The sequence below is a fragment of the Hoplias malabaricus genome, chromosome Y (genome assembly GCF_029633855.1).
Source record: "Hoplias malabaricus isolate fHopMal1 chromosome Y, fHopMal1.hap1, whole genome shotgun sequence".
NCBI classification, from domain to species: Eukaryota; Metazoa; Chordata; class Actinopteri; order Characiformes; family Erythrinidae; genus Hoplias; species Hoplias malabaricus.
This window is the reverse complement of record NC_089820.1, coordinates 72,402,137-72,424,530: the sequence shown is the minus strand read 5'-3', so window position 1 is coordinate 72,424,530 and position 22,394 is coordinate 72,402,137. Positions and strand designations below refer to the sequence as shown.

At 41.9% G+C, this 22,394-nt stretch overlaps 1 protein-coding gene and 1 pseudogene across 1 annotated transcript in view; one reads left to right on the top strand and one right to left on the bottom strand.

Moving 5' to 3' along the window:
• LOC136678673 (collagen alpha-1(XI) chain-like) overlaps positions 1 to 22,394 on the top strand; it is a 99,081-nt gene that overhangs the window by 8,800 nt on the left and 67,887 nt on the right. Inside the window, exons 3-5 of the mRNA XM_066656761.1 lie at positions 679 to 892; positions 3,625 to 3,787; positions 21,014 to 21,139. Coding sequence (XP_066512858.1) covers positions 679 to 892; positions 3,625 to 3,787; positions 21,014 to 21,139 — 503 coding nt within the window. The remainder of the gene's footprint in view (positions 1 to 678; positions 893 to 3,624; positions 3,788 to 21,013; positions 21,140 to 22,394) is intronic.
• On the bottom strand, positions 13,535 to 15,092 carry LOC136677657 (uncharacterized; annotated as a pseudogene).

Genomic DNA, 22,394 nt, shown 5'->3' with positions numbered 1-22,394 from the left:
ACAGGCAATGATATGGGACACTTAGGAATAGCTGCACATGAGCCCAAAGTCATTTTTCCCAATGCCTAGCATGGGCCAGAAGAGTATATGATCCCCTGCATTGGAACTGTGTTTTCATGTGTGTGTGTGTGGAACTGTGTTCTCTGGAGTGATGGATCCTCTGGGATGAGTTGGAGTGATGAATGTGATCCAGAACTAATCACCAGCACCAGTATCTGACTCTTACTGATGATTATGAGGCTGAACTCTATCAGATCCTCACAGTTTTGTTCTAGTTTCCACAATATAGCCTTCTCAGATGAGTAGAGACTGTTCCTCCCTTAATAATGTGAGTATGAGTGTGGTGGTGGTGGTGGGGGGGGTATATCGTGTACTGAGTGAAGCATCTGTTCTTGAAGATGATGTTGAAGCAGGACAAATGGTCAGTGGATATAGTTTTAATGGTTATAATATTTTGGTCAGTCTCCAGAACTCTATGGGGTGTTCAGAGTGTGCAGTAGTCAGTATCAACCCAAAATGGTCAGTGGGAGGACGAGAGTGTCTGTGTGTGTGTGTGTGTGTGTGTGTTTGTGATGTAGCCATACCCTCGTGTCCAGTCTCTGATGTAACCTGTTAGAGAAGCCCACCCCTGATGTAGTTGAGGACCCCCCCTCAGTAATGTTTCACCCATGTTTGCAGGTGGCGTGTTCCCAGAGGATTTCTCCATCCTGATGACTATTAAGCCCAAGGCTGGCACCCAGTCGTTTTTGCTGTCTGTATACAACGAGGCAGGGATCCAGCAGTTGGGAGTGGAGATTGGACGCACTCCGGTGTTCCTGTATGAAGATCAGACTGGAAAACCTGCCCCTGAGGATTATCCACTCTTCCGCTCCATCAGCCTCTCTGATGGGAAGTAAGTGGACACACTGGGACAGGGTCGGATCACGGTCGACAACCGCAACCTCAGTTTGGGACTGATTGCTATGTAATGAAATGTACACTACAAGGACGAAAATATTGAGACACTAGCACATTCCACTTTTAATGACACCCATTCTAAACCCACAGACATTAATATGGAGTTGGCTTCCCCTGTACAGTTATAACAGCAGGTTGGAAACTCTGCAGTTATTTAGTTTGTAGAGCGCTGTCAATTTTTACACACTGTGTATTTCAGCACTTGGTGATTGCCCTCTGTAACTTTACAGCTCATCATGGAATATGTTTGAGGAATATGTACAACATGAAGAAACTAAATACAACAAAATACGAAAAATTAATATGAACAAGTATACATTAAAATAACAAGAGTTTTGTTTTTCATTCCTGCTTGTGGCTGATTATGGATTGGGCTAAAGATTTTAGCCACAACTGGAATTATTTAACGATAATAGTGCCATATATTTTGAAATGGAGGAGCTTATTCTGCTGGTAGATTAAAGATTAACATACTTGACCCACTTCACGAACCTAATATCAATTTATAGTGAACTAAAATCAAAATATATGTAATATAAGTTCTAATATTTCCTGTATTTGTGTTTTGATGCATTGGAAGAAAAAAAAACAAATAAAATCTACATTCTCTGGTGCCATTGATAACATACAAAATAGGGAAATGGGTCGTTCTCCATACTTCTATTGCAGGATTAGAAATGGAAAACCAATTAATGAAAGGTACACGGACAGCTATACATCCCTCCTACAAAATGAATAAACAAATTATATTAATATTTTGGAGCCAGAATTGATTCTTAAATGTAAACGCAAGGATCAGAAAATCACTATTTATGTATCGAACTGTCCATCCCTAGCTGAGGGCTGTTTTTAGCTGTGGAGCAGGTGGACCAGAGTGTTGTGTTTATCAATACTTTACATTTAGTTAAAAAAACAAAACCACAAATGTGATCCAGAAGTAATCACCAACACCAGCCCCCTCACAGATGATTATGAGTCTGAACTCCTTCAAATCCTCGCAGCTATGTTCCATAAAAAGCAGCCTGTTTAATATTGATGGATTAACAGAAGCTGGATAATGGTCATGAAACATAAATGATGATGGTTTATGGTCAGTAAATCTCGTTTCAGTAGTTGTGTTCACTTCCCTAATTAAAAGCCATGGAAATACACATAAGGGATGTAAAGAGAGCATTAAATGACACAGGATGCTCTGGAACAGCTGGACATGAACCAAAGGTCTAGTGTGTACTACAGGGATATAAAGCCCCCCATTATCTCTGGGCTGTGGACCAGAGGAACAGTGATTATTATTAATTATTTATCATTTATAATTATTATATTATTTCCCACAAGATGAAGAATCAAACTGCACTGTCGGAAGCAGCATAAATAAACCAGGTTATGCTCCACAGAGCAGGTCCCCCACATGGAGAAAGTCATGTTTACAGCAACTAGTTGTCAGTATAACGGCTGACTGGAGAACATGAGTGAGGGCTGTTTGTGTGTTACAACCTGTCTTATCTACACTGTCCGATCTGTCGAAGTCAGAATGATAAATAAACAGATAAATCATCTGCTCTGGAGCGTGGGCTGAAGATATCTGTGAGTGAGAAAACCACAGGGACACAACAAGCAAAAAGCTGACGGAGAAACACTGAGAGAAGGCTGGAACTGATTCAGTGTGAGACAGAGAGTTTAACTCAGTGACAGGAAATGTGTGGGAATCTCTCTCTCTCTCTCTCTCTCTCTCTCTCTCTCTCTCTCTCGCTCTCTCTCTCTCTCTCTGCCACACTTAGTGTTTAGCATACACTTCTTCAGAGCAAGCCACAGAAGTGCTCTGTCATCTTCCTCACAGAACACATCTGGATTAGAGTCCAGAGACCACTAAGCTAAGACCGAGACACAGAGGACACTGCTGAGAACTAAAGAGAGAGATACACAATAAACATAAAGCAGCACCACACCACACTGAGCTCTGAGACCTCGGACAGAGACACAGTTCAGTAAGAGCAGGAAGTGTGGTCATTTAGACATTTAGTTGCTGCACTGGGTTTGAAGAACAGAGAGAGACATTGGGACACCATGAGGGGACACAAGGACAGTAAATCATAGCGGAAATTCATCCATCCTTCTATGGTGCAGGACAGAGAAAAGTTGCTTGTCTCCCACACAAGAGTTGTATTGTCTACACTCACACACACACACACACACACATAAAGCTACAGGGTCTCAGGGTCCTGGGTGGGATCCTGTCCTCTGGGGTCTGTCTGTGAGGAACACTGGTTGATTGGGGTGACTGAGTGAAACTAGGTCACTGGGTGAGTGTGTGAAACTGTTCACAGGTGTGAGTGTGTGAGTGATTGGGTGAATGGGTGTCAGTGAGTGATGGGTTGTGGGTGTGAGTGACTGGATGAGTGTATGTGACAGGTGTGAGTGACTGGGTGAGGGTGTGACTGACTAGTGTGAGTGTGTGAGTGACTGGGTGAGTGATTGGCTGAGTGCGTGAATTACTAGTGTGAAAGATGTGAGTGTATAAGTGATGGGCTGAGTGTGTGAATGACTGGGTGAGTATGCGTGTGGCTGGTTAAGTGTGTGATTTTCAGGCCCATGTACACAGTGTGTATCTGTAGTGATGAGCAGAGTGTGGTTTCTGGGCCTTGCATGATTGCTCTGTTCATTGTGCAGGTGGCACCGTGTGGCAATCAGTGTGGAGAAGAAATCTGTCACTATGATCGTGGACTGTAAGAAGAAGGTGACCAGACATCTGGGTCGGAGCGACCGTGCGGTCATCAACACAGATGGCATCACAGTGTTTGGAACCAGGATCCTGGACCAGGAGGTCTTCGAGGTAAGGAGACTTGGGCCAGTTTTCGAACGAGAGTTGGATCACCTGAGGAATCTGATCGACTGGGGATCCAATGAGCCCAGAATACGGTCGGCCTAGGGTCCAATAAATAGGGAATCAGATTGGATTAGAACCAACAAGCTGAGGAGTCCTATGGGCTTAGAATCAGATGAGCTGAGTATATGTTCAACCTAATCCGATCAGACGCAAATAATGCTCCAGGTAAAGATGATCGGAAACAGGATCCACTGATGGTGAAGGGAGTGATTGGGTCTAAACCATCCAAAGTTGGATAAAACTTTGATTTCCTATTCTAAGTTGTTCACAGTTTTCATGTTAAAACAACAATACCAAAGGCAAACTTTTTTCAATCAAATGATGTGTGAATTTGAGACTTTAAGTAACCACTTTCATTTCAGTGTTATGAATTAAAAGACTTGTACTGTTTAATATTTGGCTCTATCTGAGTCATCTGTAATTACTCTTTATTTATATACAGGGTTTACGGATCTTTAGATGTCACAAAGCACTCACCAAGGATAAGAGTCAGTTGGAGATATATTTAACACAATACAAAGTGAGGTCAAAACAAGAAGAAATATTCCAAAACCCAAAGATCAGTACAGAGAGATAAACATCCAAAAGACCAAAATGAGTGTCAGGCAAAAAGTCAGAAAAACAAAACTGTAACTGTTTAAGAAAGAGGTGTCTCAGAATTGCACAAATAGCTCAAAATATACTCTGCAACTATGTAGGCAAAACAGAGAGCTCAAAGGAACACTATGTAATATTTTTACCTTAAAATTACTGCTTCAAAATCATTATACTTCACTGACCTGCAATAGGGAGAATAGAGCCTCTGTTGCTGCTATGCTCAGCACAACATGGCAGAAACTGCACTATGTAACTTTTGGAAACCACCCCTTCCCTCCTACTCCCTACCAATTTCAGTACAGTGCTGTAAAAGTTAATTGCTCTAAGGGGAGCCCCAGGAGCAGAAAAAACCATTACCTATTGTTACTAAAAGAGTAAAAAAAACGATGTTCTGGTGCATTATTTTCCATAAGGTGGTATCAGGTATGAAGTGATATTATTAAAGTGATTCTGAGTGGGATGTGCTGATTTAATGTGGCATTTAGCAGGATTTTAAGGTTATCTAGAGTGGGCTTTGTTTTGAAAAGGTGGTATGTGGTTTGATGGAATCAAGAAGTATCGAGCAGGCAGGATGTGTTGTTTTTTTAGGTGATATATAGCAGGTATTTTGTTTGGAAACATTACATCATTAGGTCTATACAATGTGTATTGTCTTCAGTCCATTTCTTGTTTTTCTTCCAGTGAAAATGAAAGAAGTTGGAAGGATATTTACAGTTGGCAAAATTATAGCGCATCCTTTGAGTTCATGTTTGCTTCTTTACTTTTGGCACAAACCTTTGGCTTATGAGACGAAGTCTCAAGATTTTTCCACATTGTTTCTTGAAATTAGGAAAATGATCTCATCTCTCTGGACAATGTCACTAAAAACCAGTAAAACTGGGTAGAAATAGTTTGAATAATATTCTGATATCCTCACAGCGCTCTCGGAATGAGGAACAGAGAGACACAGACTGGATTTAAAAGGGTTTCACTCAGTAGTAGATGAATTCTTGCAGTGAGTGAGGTATTTTATGATATTGATTGAGAACTCCTAAATAACGACGCCCATCATTTCCAGCTGGGAAAAAGTCTGTGGTGAAGCTTTGTATCTGTGAGGCCTCAGTTTTGCACTAACCAGAGCTTTCAGGATGTTTGAGTTGCATGAGCAGGGATTTATGTTCAGAGACGCAAAGGAATTTCCACCCACTGTCGTCCGCTCTCAAAGAAAGCCCCGAAAGGGGAAGAGATGAATGTGACAATGTTTTGAAGTCTCAGGCCTAGTGTCTATTACTGCTGCTAAAACAAGAACGTTGTGAAAACACACACTCATGCCAACATCAGCACTTTTACTCAGTGAAATCCTCCTAACCCAGTCTCAGTCTCTAATGTTCCTCACTCTTAATTAGGGACTGAGCGAGATTAGTGTGAGATTATTCATCTGGCTCTGAATGTTTTTGCATAGTTGAAGTGACTTTTTCTTAAGAAAAAGTGTCTTATAAGACATAAGAGATTATTCCCAATAATAAAGGTGGTAGTGTTTGCAAATCTGATATGTATGTCATGTGTGTTTGGGCTTTTTCTGTCAATTTTAATTATTTGTGGTGTCACATTTTGTAATGTAGAATTACTCTCTTTGAAAGTAACACACACACACACATACACACACACACACACACATATATATACATTATTCATTCATCATCTGTAAGCCCTTATCCAGTTCAGGGTCATGGTGGGTTGACACACACTCATACCTAGGGACACTTTTTGAAAATCTCCACCTCAGAGAGCAGTTATAAAACCTCAGTTTTCAGTCAGTGACTTACAACAGAGTATCCATGTGTAAGGGAGGAAAAACACAGACAAAAACCTTTTATTTTAAAAATAAACAGATCCATGTGGACGAGGCCTCAGACTGTGGGGGATACTTTTCTTATAGAGAAAATAATAAGGTTTCAAGATTTTAAATTACTACATTTAATGAGAAGATGTTAAATTTGGGTTTAGGTTTATTATCATGGTTTAGAAGAAGGGTTAAGTGCTGATTTATTCATCCATCATTATGCATGGTGTAGTAGAATTACTTTTTTAAATCATTAAAGTGCACTATTTAGGGAGTAGGTTGTTGTTTCGGACAGAGCATAGTTTACATGAGATACCAGGAACAAAACAAATACAATGCCACCACATTTTTCCCACATGGTCCGGCTGCTCATTGAGTTATTTTTTCCCCAGAAACATCCATATTTTCCCTTTCTTTCCCTATTCTTATTTTCCTTATTTTATCCATATTTTATTCCTTTATACTTATTTATTAATATCTGTGGAAATCTCTCACTATGAATTCTCTGCTGTCCAGTTAACAATGTCTTAAACAATGTCTGTAAAGACTACTGAACAATTGATGCAATTTCACAGGTGTGTTCACGACTGTGATTGTACAATAGTCTTTACGTACATTGTTTATGCTGAACCAAAGACGTACAGGAACAGGAACTTCTCTCCTGACCCTAGCATAGTGACATCTCTGGAGATGTGCAGCTTTGATGCAGAAGTATAAATTGAGCTTAAGGTGTAAGGTAAGAGTTAAGCTTAGGTTAATCTGGTAGTGTTCATGGATAATGTCTAAGAAATGAATAGAAGTCTGTGTAATTTACCCAGGAATCCATAGTGGCAAGACTCTCTCTTTTTTCCCTGTGTGTGTGTGTGTGTGTGTGTGTGTAGAAGTCTGTAAGACAATCTCTGCCTGTGTCTCTTTGATGTGAGGGGGAGGAATGCTGTGTAATAAGAAAAGTCTGTTAAATGTTTGCCTCCAGGTCAGAGACACTCAGAACTCGGAAACCACTCGAAAATCTGCTCCCACTTCCTCCAGACCCGATGGCACAGCTTGGATAGGTGTCCAGAGATTTACACACACCCCACTTTACAGAACTTTAAACATGTACCCTGTACAGAACTTTACATCCTCCACACCCCGTTCCAAACTTTACACACACATCCCTGTACAGAACTATACACAACCCCCATAGTGAACTTCATGCATGTACCCCTGTACAGAATTTTACACAGCACAACCACACCCCACCACCCATACCAAACTTTACACACATCTCTCCTGTACCAAACTTTACAGACCCCCGCACCAAACTTTACACACACACCCCTGTACAGAGCTTCACACACACCCCTATACCAAACTTCACACACACACACCTGTATCAAACCTTTCATATACACCCCTGTACAGAACTTTACACACACCCTGTACCGAATTTTACACACACCCTTGTATAGAACTTAGAACTATAGAACTGTATAGAACACACACATACACACACACACACACACACACACACACACACACACACACACACACACACGTCCCAGCTTTACACACACACACACACACACACACACACACACACACACACACCTGTACCAAACCTTACAAACACACCCTCTAGCAAGCATGGGCCAGAGTGGCATATAGCAGCAGAAATGTGTTCTCTGGAGTGATGGATTTCCTCTGGTATGTGGAAGAGTGGAACTGTGTTTTCTGGAGTGATGGAGCTCCTCTGGGATAAGTTGGAGTGGTGTGCGTGAACCAGAAATAATCATCAACACCGTCCAATCCTCACAGCTATGTTCCAACACCTTCAGATCATTCAAACATTTGGTTCTCTGGGTTCCTAGCTTTGGGAATGTTTGGTTTTCAGTATACCTTTTGTGAAATGTCTGTTTCTTTTTACTTCTGGCTTTGGGAATGCCTTTTCTGGAATACCGGCTGTTAGGGATTTTACTCTGGATCCCAGGCTTTGGGAATGTCTGATTCTCTTGATTCCTGGCAATGTGTATTTGTGGCGGGCGTATTGGTGTTTTGGAGAGTAATTAGTGCTCCTGGGAGGACATGTGTTAGACACAGAGCAGACGTAGGGACACAGCGGAATTCCAGCAGTGGCAGCAGAGCAGGGGCTTTTGCTGCGGTTTGAAGGCAAGTGTGAAAGTTATAAATCAGGAGATCAGTAGCTGAGGAGCGAGAATGGGAGATTCCACCTCCAGCTGATCAGATCTAACATCTGATACAACAATAATCTTCAGTAATAACACACCCTACAGTACGGCTTGGGGGGTCCTGTCCTTCAGGGTTCTCCAGGGTTCTCCAGTGTCCACCAGGGTCCTCCAGGACATGTCCAGCACAAGTCTCTCCTGAACTTGACCTCAACACAAAGCCCTGAGCTAAAGTCTGGCAATTTGAAAAGAGCTCTTCCTCAGATGGTTACTCACTCACCCTCTCACTCAGTTATACACTCACTCACTCACTTGTGTTGAGAAACTGCACCACAATGGGGTGCTATTCAGTTCTTCTCCTCAAAGAGACTATGTCTGTGCTGTCAGAATTGTTTACATTCTTTCATCCTAACATAAATGCATCTGGTTTATAGTTTTTTCTGCACTATAGATGAAATGAGACGCTTTGGAGCACCCCACATTAGCCTCACCACAGGGGTACCATGCTCGATACCAAATGTTGGCTAGAGGGGTGTAAAACCTCTGACTTTGGACTGTGGAGCAGTGGAATTATGTTTACTGGATTGCTGGAGCTCCATCCAGTACCTTTAAAACCAGCTTCTTTAATGTATCTGAAGCATAACCAGGAGAACCAGAGCTATGGGACAGGGCTGAATGCTGACCACTCAGAAACCCACCTGTCCACCTTTGGCTGTTGGTCTCTGATAATCTCTAGTGTCCTGAGGGATGTTCTCAAATGTCGTGTGGGATCAGACATGAAGAGAAGAGCAAAACAGCATCGGTGTGTTTTTCCTAAAACATCTGGAACCAGCTGCTGGCAAATGCTGCCGTTTTTGGTGATGATAAAACAAAGCAAGCCTCGTCAGTGCGTCCCATCTGTTTTTGTTTAGTCATGTCCCCTCGATTCACAACAACAACTCACAACAGAGACACTGAACCCACCCAAAACCAACCCAGAACAATGGCCTGCTCCTCTACTGTGAATTCTATGTCCTCATTTCCTAATGTCCCTGTGGATTCTTCTTGTGCCCTGCTCGCTGTGTGTGTGTGTCCTCTGTTAATGACCAAACATCAGGCCACAAATGAAGCAAGAAATGATCTGAAACCTCCTAAAACCTCCCACTATGGCTAATGTTTCTGACTCTGAGATTCCTGTCTGCCTGTTATTAATTACTCACCTGATTCTACACAGTTTTGCTGGGATTTAAAGCGTCCTCCAGAGGAAAAGGTAGTTACATTGTGTTTTACAGATGCTCCACAAGTTCATCCTCTTTCTCAGGAGTCCACCTCATTCACAGTTTAGACACTGTTCTATTAAATCCTTCCATACACGTTGTCAAATTACATTCAGGCTAACTCTTGTTGGCTGTCTTCCAGCGTCCACTCTTGATGTTGCGGTGTAAATACTGAGCATGTTTCAGAGTCACAATTCACACTCGGGAATTTTCAGTAATGCAGTTAGCCGTCTCCCGAATTTGGAGGCATTTTCACCTCCAAAAGTGATCCAAAAGAGAAAAAATAAGTCAATATTACCCACCTATGGAGCAGGAATAGTGCAATGTCCTCATCTCTGTTTTAAGCGCTTGGAGTCTCAGTTGTCTAAAAAAAACCCAGATGACTTTTCTCTGCTGTGAGCAGAGAGAAAGAAAGCCTAGCATTTCGGACTAAGATCCTTTGTTTTTTTATACCCATTTATAGACATTAGGGCTTTACAAATGGGGAGGAGACATCCTCAGAAACGTTTTTTGATTCAACAATGCCTACAGCAACAAATCAAATCAAATCAAATCAAATTTATTTATATAGCGCTTTTCACAACTGATGTTGTCACAAAGCAGCTTCACAGAATTCCAGTAAGACAAGATTTGACATGAAATGTAAAGACAAATGTAAAACCCTCAAGTGAGCAAGCCAGGGGCGACAGTGGCAAGGAAAAACTCCCCCAGCTGAGGAAGAAACCTTGGGAGGAACCAAGGCTCACAAGGGGTGACCCATCCTCCTCTGGTCAATCTACTGGTGATGATAGTTAGTAGTCCATGAGAACTTCAGTGTAGGGACAGCTTCAAGGCACTTGGTGGTTGCTGGAGCGTGGGCAGCTGGTCTGAAGCGTGGAGGAGGATCTCGACAGTCATCCATCAGTGTCCAGACAGACAGGTGGGCAGTCGTTTACTCGGAAAGATGTAAAGGGATGGAATTAGTTTTGAACTGTTTTGTGTTTGTAAAGTAGAAAATATGAAAATTTCCAGAGTGTGGCTAATGACTCCGGCAGATCTGACTATGACAGCATTAACTAAAAGGAGAGAACCAGGAGGACACACAGACACGGGAGCATCCTGAAACACTGGCATCCCTCCGCTCCACCGTCAACAAACCTGAGTGATCGCGAGAAGCGGCGGGACGACAGCACCAGCGTCTCAGTATACTATAATTCCCTGTGTCCATGGACCCCCCGGATCTGCCTTTATCTATGGGGGAGCATTAGCTACCAAATGATAAACTAAACAAATGAGTTTTTAGCCTGCATTTGAAGATTGCGACTGTGTCTGAGTCCCGAACATTTTCTGGAAGATCATTCCAGAGTTGGGGGGCTTTATAAGAAAAGGCTCTTCCCCCAGCTGAGGCCTTCTAAATTCTGGGAACATTTAAAAATCCAGTATTCTGTGATCTGAGTGAACGTGGGGGCTCATAATAGGAAATTGTATCTTGAAGATATTCAGGAGCAAGCCCATGTAGAGCTTTATATGTTAATAACAAAATTTTGTAGTCAATGCGGAATTTAACAGGCAGCCAATGAAGTGATGATAAAACTGGGCTGATATGTTCAAATTTTCTAGTTTTAGTGAGGACCCTAGCTGCAGCATTTTGAACTAGTTGAAGTTTTCTTAAATTGCTGCTGGTGCATCCTGACAGTAGTGCGTTACAGTAGTCAAGCCTTGAAGTAATAAAGGCATGTACTAATGTTTCTGCGTCCTGGAGGGATAAGGCATTTCTAATCTTAGCAATATTGCGAAGATGTAAAAAAGCTGTCCTAGTGATACTACCTATGTGTTGATCAAATGATAAATCCGGGTCAATTATGACACCAAGATTTTTTGCTGCTGAACCAGGTTTAACTGGAAAGTTAGCTAGATTTAAAATTAAGTCTGATAATTTATTTCTTGTCACTTTTGGACCCAAAAGCAGGACCTCTGTTTTGTTGCTGTTTAGAAGGAGGAAGTTACGCAACATCCAGCCTTTCACGTCTTTTACACAGTCCTCTATTTTCTTTAATCTGTGTTTGTCATCGGGCTTGGCTGAAATATACAATTGTGTGTCGTCTGCGTAACAGTGAAAGTTAATGTCATGGTTTCTTATAACTGTGCCTAGCGGTAACATGTATAATGTAAATAATAATGGTCCTAAAATAGAGCCTTGTGGAATTCCAAATCTTACTTTAGAATAATTTGAATTTAGATTGTTTACTTTTACGAATTGATAACGTTCCGTTAAGTAAGATTTGAACCATAATAGGGCTGTCCCTGTGATTCCAACCATGTTTTCTAACCTTTCTATGAGAATATTGTGGTCTATTGTATCGAAGGCTGCGCTTAGGTCAAGAAGCACCAACAGGGATACGTGGCCTTGATCAGAGGCAAGAAGAAGATCATTTGTTATCTTGACTAGAGCTGTCTCTGTACTATGATGTTGCCTGAATCCAGATTGGAATTTTTCATATATATGATTCTTATGTAGATATGAACTAAGTTGTTGGGCCACAGCTTTTTCTAAGATCTTAGACAGAAATGGCAAATTAGAAATAGGCCTGTAATTAGACAGTGTACTAGCATCAAGATTTGGTTTCTTGATCATAGGTTTAATAACTGCTAGTTTAAAAGCTTTGGGTACATGGCCCAGACTAAGCGATGAGTTTACTATAGTTAAAAGAGGATCAATAATAGCTGGTAGTACTTCTTTGAGCAACTTTGTGGGAATTGCATCAAGTGTGCAAGTTGTACAGTTTGCGGAGGTGATAATTTTCTCTAGTTCTAATTGTGGGAGTGGGCAAAAGGTTTCAAGTCTTTCTTTTACAGTTATATTATGTTTTATTTCATTCACATCAGGTGGCAGCCAGGATGGATTTGATCCTTGGGCTAGAGTTTGTTGTCTAATATTCTCAATTTTATTATTAAAAAAGTCCATAAAATCTTTACTGGTGAGAGTTGCTGGAATTAATTGTTCAGAACCTGCTTGATTTTTTGTAATTCTAGAAAACACACTAAACAGTGCTCTCGGATTATTTTTATTATGGGAGATCAGCGAGGCCAGATATGCTGAGCGAGCTTTAGTGAGGGCATTTCTATACTCTATAAGGCTGTCCTTCCAGGCAGAATTGAACACTTCAAGCTTGGTTGATCGCCATTTCCGCTCTAGTTTTCGTAATGTTTGTTTTAAAGTACGGGTCTTATCGTTATACCATGGTGCGAGCTTTTTCTGTCTTATACTTTTATGTTTAAGTGGTGCTACCTTTTCTAAAGTAGATCGACAGGTATTTTCTAGGTAATCAGTTAGTACATCTAGGTCCATTGGGTCTGATGGAGTTGGAACTGGGGTCGATAGTTCTGGTAGGTTTTCTATAAATTGTAGGGCGGTAGATGGTTTTATTATACGCCTTGTAGAATAGCGAGGGTTCTTACATATATTATGGATAAAACGTAGCTCATATGAAATTAAGTAATGATCGGAGATTGCTGAGGATTGCGGTAAGATATTAATTTTGTCAATGTTAAGACCTAGTGTCAGAACTAAGTCTAAAGTGTGGCTGCAGTAGTGTGTAGGCCCTGTTACATTTTGAGTAATACCAATAGAGTCTAAGATTGAGGTAAGATTTAGTGGGTCACTTTCCTTCTCAAAATGGATATTGAAATCTCCTACAATTATAACTTTATGATTGCACACCGCTAGGTTTGTAGCAAAATCGCTGAATTCTTTCAGAAATTCTAAGTAAGGCCCTGGTGGTCTGTAAATGTTGCATAATAAAAATGCGTCCTTTTTTGTGACCGGATTTGTAATAATAGTGGAGAGAACCTCAAAAGAAGACAAGGTGTCACATTGTTTAAGACTAATTTCTAGGGTATTTTGGTAAATTACACATACTCCACCTCCTTTGCCTGATATTCTTGGGCTATGTGCATAATTATAGCCTAGGGGGGTGGCTTCATTTAGTGCTAAATATTCATTTGGTTTAACCCACGTTTCCGTGAGACAGAAAACATTGAATTTATGATCACTTATAATATCATTTACGATGAGTGCTTTTGAGTTTAGTGATCTTATGTTGAGTAACCCAAATTTTAGTTCTGAGGTGTTGCTGCTAGGTGTTGTGTATGATTTAATATTGATTAGGTTGCTGAAACAGGCTGATTTTGTTTTTCTACTTTTACATTTAGTTCGGGGGAAAGACACAGTCTCAATACAGTTGAACCTGGGTGACGTCTCAAGACAGTTCGCAGACGGTCGGTTTAGCCTGTCTGTCTGCGGCCTGGTCCCGGCTCTGGATTGTCAGCAGCTATCTACACTACTCTGCTGACTAACTAAAAGACTATGTGCTATACTGCAAGAAAGTAAGGCAGCACCCTCCCGCGTGGGGTGGATACCATCCCTACCTATAAGACCAGGCTTGCCCTCAAAACGTAACCAATTGTCTATAAAGCCCACTTGATTTTCGGAACACCACTTGGACATCCAGCAGTTTAACGCCCAAAGTCTGCTGTAAGCTTCGTCGCCACGCCGCATTGGTATGGGGCCAGAGCAGATTACGGCATCGGACATCGTCTGGGCCAGTTTAATCACCTCTCTAATATTACCCTTAGTTACCTCAGACTGCCGCAGACGAATATCATTGGCCCCTACATGAATGACTACCCTCGAATATCTCCTATTAGCTACTAGTCTACTAGACCTATTAGTCTAAGGTTGCCACTAATATCCGGCGCTCTGGCTCCCGATAAACAGCTAACTGTTACTGCCGGCGCCCCTAAAGGAGTAGCTAATTTCACGTGCTGAACAATAGAGTCTCCTATAACCAGAGCACTCTTAACAGGCTCCTCAGCGGGTGCTTCGCTGAGCAGGGCAAACCTGTTTGACACGCGAATCGGAGGAGCGTGGTGTCCCGGTGGGCTAGCTTTGGCCTCAGCGTTAGCATCAGCCTTAGCTTTCCGGCTATGACGCCGAGACGTCACCCATTCACCCCGCTGTGAGGGCTCTAACGCCGGAGTCGTGGGGGTGCTAACTCTCCCTAAGGCACCCGGAGTTGCTAACACTGAATCTCGCTGTTTATCCCTCAACAATAATAAGCTCCGGATGCGCACTTCTAGCTGGTCCACTTTATCCACCAGAGAGCTAACTAGCTGACACTTACTACAAATACAACCACTATATTTATTGCTAGAGGTGGAAAAGGGCGTTAAACTAAACATGCCACACTCTGAGCAGGCAAAACAGCCAGTAGTAGCCATGGAATTGCAGGTACTTACCGCTTTTAGTGAATTTTAGTAACTTACACCAAGAACGTTACTCCAGGGTCCGGTGGCAGTTTTAGTGCCTCTGTAATGAATATTCCTGCGGAGACAATCTAAAAGATAGATCTATGGATGGTTAGTAGGTTATAAAAACAGATATAAATATAGAAATAACAATGGAAACGAGTAAACAGGAAAACCCGAGCGATCAAAACAGCTTCCAAACGGGTACAGAAACAGCCAAACGAGCAACAAGCAGTAGTCCCTAGAAATAAACGGACTAGTCCTAAAATATTCCTACATCATTCCCGGCATGTGGAATGTTAGAGGGGATATAATGTTTCCTTGGGGCTTGCTGTGCTGCTGGTGTTAATGGTGATAGCAGGTGGAGGTTGGAGCTCAGTGTGGAGAGAAATATCTAATCAGCTCTGCGTTGGTGCTAGGCCCGATATCCACAGCTGTTTTACAGATAAACCCACCGACCCAGACCCCAGAGAGAGAGAGAGAAGTATGATGTCTACACTTGTCACATTGTTCTCTTTGGTTCCCCTTTCTGTCTCTCAGCTGAGGACGGCTGGCAGTATATTACAGAGTCAGATGCCCCTTACACATGAACTCCTGAGAATTTCTAGGGAGACTCTGGAGCATTGGGTGTGGAGATGTCCCAGAGTGGTCGTTCACACATGCAGCTCACAGCGGGAGATGTTCTACCTTGAAGGGAAAATAACACCAGCCTTGTCTAGTCTAACACACAAGGTGGTTTAGACAGTAAATTCTTATAAATGCAGGGAAAACGGTGGGGACTCTTTCCATTTTTGCCTTAGTTTAGTGACATTACATACAATTGATTTGTGTGATTTAAACTGATAAACTAGAATAACAGTTGTTTCAAAAGTTTCAAAAGCTATAACGCTAGCTCCGGCTCTTAAGGTGGAACATAGAATTCAATAAGCTGGTGAATAACACCTATAAGACTCGTAAATGGACATATGTAGCTAAGGTGGAACGAAATTTTGACTATGAAAATTGTGAATAAGAAGCAAACTTAGGCCTCCAAAATGACATTTATGATGGAATGGAAAATCCATAAGTAACGTCAACCTTGTCTAGTCATAAAATTTAATGTGGATTTGGAAAATAAAATTTTGAAAATGCAGAGAACTGGTGGCTGGTTGTTCATTTGTCTTTTTCTTGTGTCGGTAGATGTTTTTGTGAAATTATGAATACTTTTCTCTGTAAAAATGTTGATTATGGCACATTCTTCTTAGCTATTATAGTCCATTATCAAACTCGTCTCTTGCTTGTTCGTTCAGTTTTCCTCAAACTGGCAACCAGCTCAAGCTTCAGTCTGGGGAGGAGGGGGAAGAGGAGGGCTCTCTCCACTGTTTTGAAACTGTATTATAGTTCTGATTTTAAACGCTTGGTGCCAATATTACAGATTTCTCTTTTAAGGCCACCTTTTTCTCCCCAAATCATTGACAGATATTCAGCCTGCTGTGAGTTATTACTGGGTTAGAATTACCACCTTAAAAATTATTAAGGTTTACGATGAGGTCTTTCATGAAAAACAGCTCTTGCAACTTTTAAATTTAATTTTTGAAAATTGTGACAGAAATAAAAGTGAGGTCAGCCGTGGCCTTAAAGGCGATGTTGGTGATTTTAATAAAAAAAAAAACACGTTTTATTAAATTGAGAAAATGTTTCCATCCTATTTGCTGCTCTCCAGTCGAATTGAAACTGATCAAATGTGTTTATGAAACCCCGGTATCAGTAAATGGCTAAAAAAACAAAGCGTCTCAGTCCGGTATGCTAGGCTTTCTCTCTTTCTACATCTGAGACACTCCAAATGCTGAAAAAGCATTTTGGGTAATATTGACTTATTTTTGCTATTTCAGATCCTTCCACCAGCAGCATAAAACAGAATTTAGGGCAAAACATTTACACATCACAGCGAGTTTTTGTACTTGAAACATAATAAATACACAGAGCTCAGCTGAAAAAAAAAAAAAACGCCTAATACTAATGTTTGGACACGCTACGTAGTTCAGCTATGTACACAAAGTTTTATGATGTTTTCCTCTTCAAGCACATTATTCCACACCGTGGAGCTTAGAACAATCCCCACAGTCATAGACATTGCCTTTACATTTAGAGAAGTGGCTTAGGACCGGAAGGTCGTTGGTTCAGCTCTTTGGACCAGCAGGCAACAGAGGTAGGGGAGTGAAGGAACCGCACTCTACTTTCTCAACATCCATGGCTGAAGAATCTTTGTGTGTGTGTGTATGTATGTGTATGTGTGTGTATATGTGTGTGTATATGTGTGTGTGTATGTATGTGTATGTGTGTGTATATGTGTGTGTATATGTGTGTGTATATGTGTGTGTGTGTGTGTGTGTGTGTGTGTGTGTGTGTTCACTGCCAAACATGGGTTGTTTTGTTATACAATGTGCAATGACAAATGCATATGAACATTAATTAACAAACTGATCATTGTATAGAAATGTACTTAGAATATTATTACATTTATTATTGTTGTTGTAGCTGTGTCATATTGGTTTAATGATGTTATTTATTGTGATGACAGCAGCTTTGTTGTCATATTGACTCCCTGTAGATGAATATTAATGAGATGTGAGATTTTTGGGGGACTATGTACAATAATAAAAATAAAGGAAGCACTGGCTGTTGTTGAATGTGTGCATTGTGAGGTTCAGTCATGGTTTTATGGCTGATTTGGTGGATGTGTGTGTTTGTAATAAACTCTGTGCCCCGTTCTGCTGCTGTTGCTGAATACTGTATGATTCCCAGAAAGAGCTGAATTTATGGCTCCAGTTTTGCACTGAGGCCGAGAGCTGAGCTGTGCCGGTGTGTTACACCAGTGAAGACGTCCTGCCAAGGCACTTAGGAAAGAGGAAACTGTCCAGAGAGAAAAAGAACTAGAGGGAAGAGTGTGTGAGTGTGTGTTTAGAGTCATGCGTTTATATAGGATGGCTTTTAAAGCTTTGTTTACTCCATTCCCTGCTTATTTATGGGAGGGTTTATTTACCCCCTGCACCTGAGTGATACGCTCTGAGTGTTTGCCATATATTTTAATGAGCTCCTGCTGTAAGATTTGTTTACATCCATCTATAATCTGCGTGTGTGTTTATGCACGCTTGTGAGATGTTTGCTGTACAGTGGGATGTCAAATAACCCCTAAAGCTATACAATAGGTTCCCCACCCCCTGAGAGGCATCATTTTCTGACCATAAAATGTATTCCAGAGTTTTTAAGTTCCTACAGATGGAGCCCCTGTAATTTAATGTAATCTGTGCTCTGCTATTAACATTCCCAGGACCCGAAAACCTTCTCCCGTCCAACCACATCGCAGCTAAACGTGTCTCCACACCATTGCAACTGACCTCTTACCAACTGACATCATCTTAAACCCAGTTGGTTTGTTTAATACTCTTCACTCTGCGATTACAGTGAAAATACTGTGAGATTATTCAACTGTTTCTGGTGATTTTATCTGGTGAGAGATTGCCTGACTCCACTGCCATGATTCAAGAATTCTTCCTGTGGATTCAGACACTTTCTCTACAGATTAAACCACTTTTTTTTAACACCAAAAACAATCCAGAATGAGGTGAATAATCCAGTAAAACCCACAGTGGTCTCACAGTGAGAGATGTTAGAGACACATGCAGGGTTCAGGAGGATGTCTCTCTGTAAGATGATATTTTGGCAGAGTCAGAATTTATTCATGTTGTGACCTGTACACACTTAATAATGATGGTTCTACAAGGGTTATTTATAAAAGGAAATTGTTCTATATAGAACCCTGAACACTTAAAGAATCTTTTTCATGATTTAAGAGCAATGAGACATTAAATTATGCAAAAGGATCTTCAAGTGTTCAGGATCCTATAAGGAATAATTTCCTTTAATAAAGAACCCTTGTAGAACCATAATTATTAAGTGTGTATGTGGCCTGTAATGTTTAGGAACCAGATTAAGCTCCACAGAGCAATGTTTCTAACAGGTTTAGTACAGAAGACCTGACACATCCAGGCCACTAGGTGTCAGTGTAATGGCTGTATTCTGTGTGTGATTCAGAATGCTGTGTGTTGTGAAGACATTTCTGTATTTTCTCAGACTCTAATGACTTGGGTTCTGTTTACTCTAGGAATTACATTTTATAATTTTGGGAAGTACAAGGGTTATTTTCCCTTTACAGCAGGCAGTGTAGGGCCTTCCTTTGTGTCTCTGTGTCCCCGTCTTTGCGTCCCTACCCCATTGACCAGTGTGTGATGCTGTGTGTCAAAGCAGAGCGAAGGTCAGCTAAGGTGTGTTCTGCAGACTGTGCCGTAGTTAAGATTCCCAGCAGACACAGATGGATCCTGGATAACAGAACCATCCCTGGAATCAGATCCTGCGCAGAGCCGTGTGGAACTGGGATCTAACACTGGGGGGGGAGAGTGGGGGTGGGAGTCGGATGGGGGCAGGAGTGGGATCTTATTTCCTCTCTCTGAATCTTCATGAGAAACAGACACAGATATTCAGCAGGAAAAGTGTCTCTCGCTGTTCCTTTGTCTCCGGCAGCTCCTTTGCACTTTAGTTTCTCTGAAGAGGGACTCTCATGCTGATGAACTCGACTGTCTATCTTTGACCTGTACACGTGAAAAAAAAAAAAAGTTTCTCTGGTTTTATCTGTACAGGGATTTTACCCACTCCACTGTCCAAACAAAAACTGAAGGGCCAGTCATATTTTAGATGAGAATAATTAAGGGCCAATTGTGTTCCACTGAGAAATGGAACACAAGATCATGATTACTAACATTAGTTTAATTTAAAAACAAAGTGAGTAAGTTACTGAGTAAGCCTGAGTGTATGAGTGAATATGTATACGAGTAAGCGTATGTCAGTGAGTAAGTGACCATGTGTAAGTGAATGAGTGAGTGAGTGAGTGTGTGTTAATGAGTGAGTGGGTAAGGGTATGTTAGGGAGTAATGAGTAAGTGAGTGAGTATGTATGTGAGAGTGAAAGTGTGTTACTCAGTGAGTATGTAGGATATTGAGAGCATGTTACTGTGTAAGTGTGTGTTAGGTGGTGAGTGAGTGAGTGAGCGCATGTTAGTGAGTGAGTGCATGCTAATGAGTAAGTGAGAGTGTGTTAGTGAGTGAGTGCATGTTAGTGAGTGAGAATGTATGAGAGTGAACGAGTGAGTGAGTGTTAGCATGATTGTGAGTGAGTGAGTGAATGAGTATGTATGAGATTGAGCACATGTTAGTATGTATGAGAGTGAATTAATGAGTAAGTGAGCATGTGTTAGGCAGTGAGTGAGCGCATTGTTGTAAGAGTCTGTGAGTGTCATGCTGGTGTGAATGGTTTAATTTGAGAGTGACAGTGATGAACACATTAGTCTCGTCTTGCACTGGAGCTGCATTTCTGAGCTGTGTATGGAGCCGTGTGAAGGTCCTGGGTTAGGATCCCAGTGACGGATTGTCTGGAACGCTGCAGAATTGTGTTTGGATTGGCACTAGCTCAGGCTGTTTCTGGAATGTAGATGCTGACTGAGCAGTTTCCTGACTGAGATGCTGTGATTCTGTTCTGGAACTGAGCTTCATGTTTAACTGCTCAGATGCTGCTCACTTATGTCTCAGAACACCTAAAGCTAACAGTTAATCTCAACAGAATATACACGAGACAGAAAGGAGATGTGAAACACTTGTGAAAAGCTTAAAACCATGAGGTTATGTCTTTAGTTCAGCTGTAGATAAACAGGAGTGTTATCTCAGAACTGAGCCCAGGGTGAGACTCCACTGAGATCTCCAAACTCAAGAGGGACAAAAGGGGGGCATTCTTGGGAAGCAGCAAGAGAGACATGTTACAGTCTCCACTGTCTCTCCATCTGACCTCAGTGTCATCCAGGAGAAGCCACGAAGTCATTAATGAGGAACTACTGAGAAATTAAGGAGGCACTACAGAGATTTTAAGGTGGAAGTGCAGAGCTGTTAATGTGGTTCCTACTGTGATTGTCCTTTATTGTGTGTGTGTGTAATGTGTTTGTGTGTGTTGTGTTTTTCAGGGAGATATTCAGCAGCTGCTGCTGGTTGCTGACCCCAGATCAGCCTATGATTACTGTGAACACTACAGTCCAGACTGCGACACCCCACACCAGGACACCCCACAGGCACAGGAGCCCGAGGACAAGGTAGGTGTCTCATTGGTTTCAGATATTCTGAGTTTTATGATGAGAGAATGTTTCTTTCCTACACTAATGCAGCTCTGGTCCTTTGGTCCAGCTGTGTGTCTTGAAATGAATTAGAGCCTGTTGCTCCACCCACAGTGTTTAGGGTGGAGTGTGTAGTAGGACTGGTCCTCTCATTGAATGCTATTAATGTCTTCTGGTTCTATGACTGCCCGCCTCATACACTGTATAAGCCTGTCTACTGGAAGGAGACTTCATGGGTCACAAAGCTTCTTTTTCCCCTGGACAAAGAGCAGTAGATAAAAAGAGCTGGGACAGAGTCATAATCCACTGTTTACAGCAGGTTCAGATCACAGTAATGTGTGATAAACATGTGGAAATGATGTTCACTGCAGGAAGGTGTTAGAAAACTGAGGTCTCTGAGGTTTGACTCATTTGCCAAGAATTGATCCCTACTTGAATCTATTCTTTCAGACACCGACTCCGGTTTTATATTTGCCTTTTGCTCCACCTGCTCTCACTGAATAGAAACGCTGCAGGATGCCTCAGAACCACACATGGAAAATAATTTTGGATGTTGAGTTGTCTCCTATATTCTATTTTCCTCATTTCACAACGAAACTCAAATGACCACGGCACACATCCTCCATGTTTGTTTTTCTATAGTAGGCCCCTCCCAGTGGGCGGGGCTTGAACAGTGTATGAGGCAGTCTCTGAACCAGGAGACATCAGCCATTAGCATTCACTGAGAGAAACGGCCCAGACCCACCACCAACCTGTCAAACCCCAACTATTTCAAAACCAGAGCGGAGACCATCCTGTGGAAAGGAGCTCGGCTATGAGAGGGAAACTTTAATCGAGAACCCCCACACACTAAAGCACTGCAAATAAACCCTGGGTCTGGACGCCCCTGCAGTTGATGAGAGCTAAGAGGTGGCCAGCGATGGCGCTGTGGACTCTCCCCATGACACTGCACTGAGGACCCCCGGGTCCAGTTGTACACTGCCTCACTGTTCAAAAGAAATTTTTATGCCGGTTAAATCAAACCTGTCAAAAGTGGGCAGCTGGAGGGCTTGTTTGCTGTTTCACAAGTAGAGGATGATGGTGAGGGTCTGGCTGTGAGTTTGGGTGGGCCACAGGGCGTTTCCGGAAGCTTGCTTGTCCCACAGTGTCATTAACCGCATCCAGATTCAGGAGGGACATCACTGAGGAGATGTGGACACCTCCTCCCAGCAGAGGTGAAGATTGGGAATTTGCC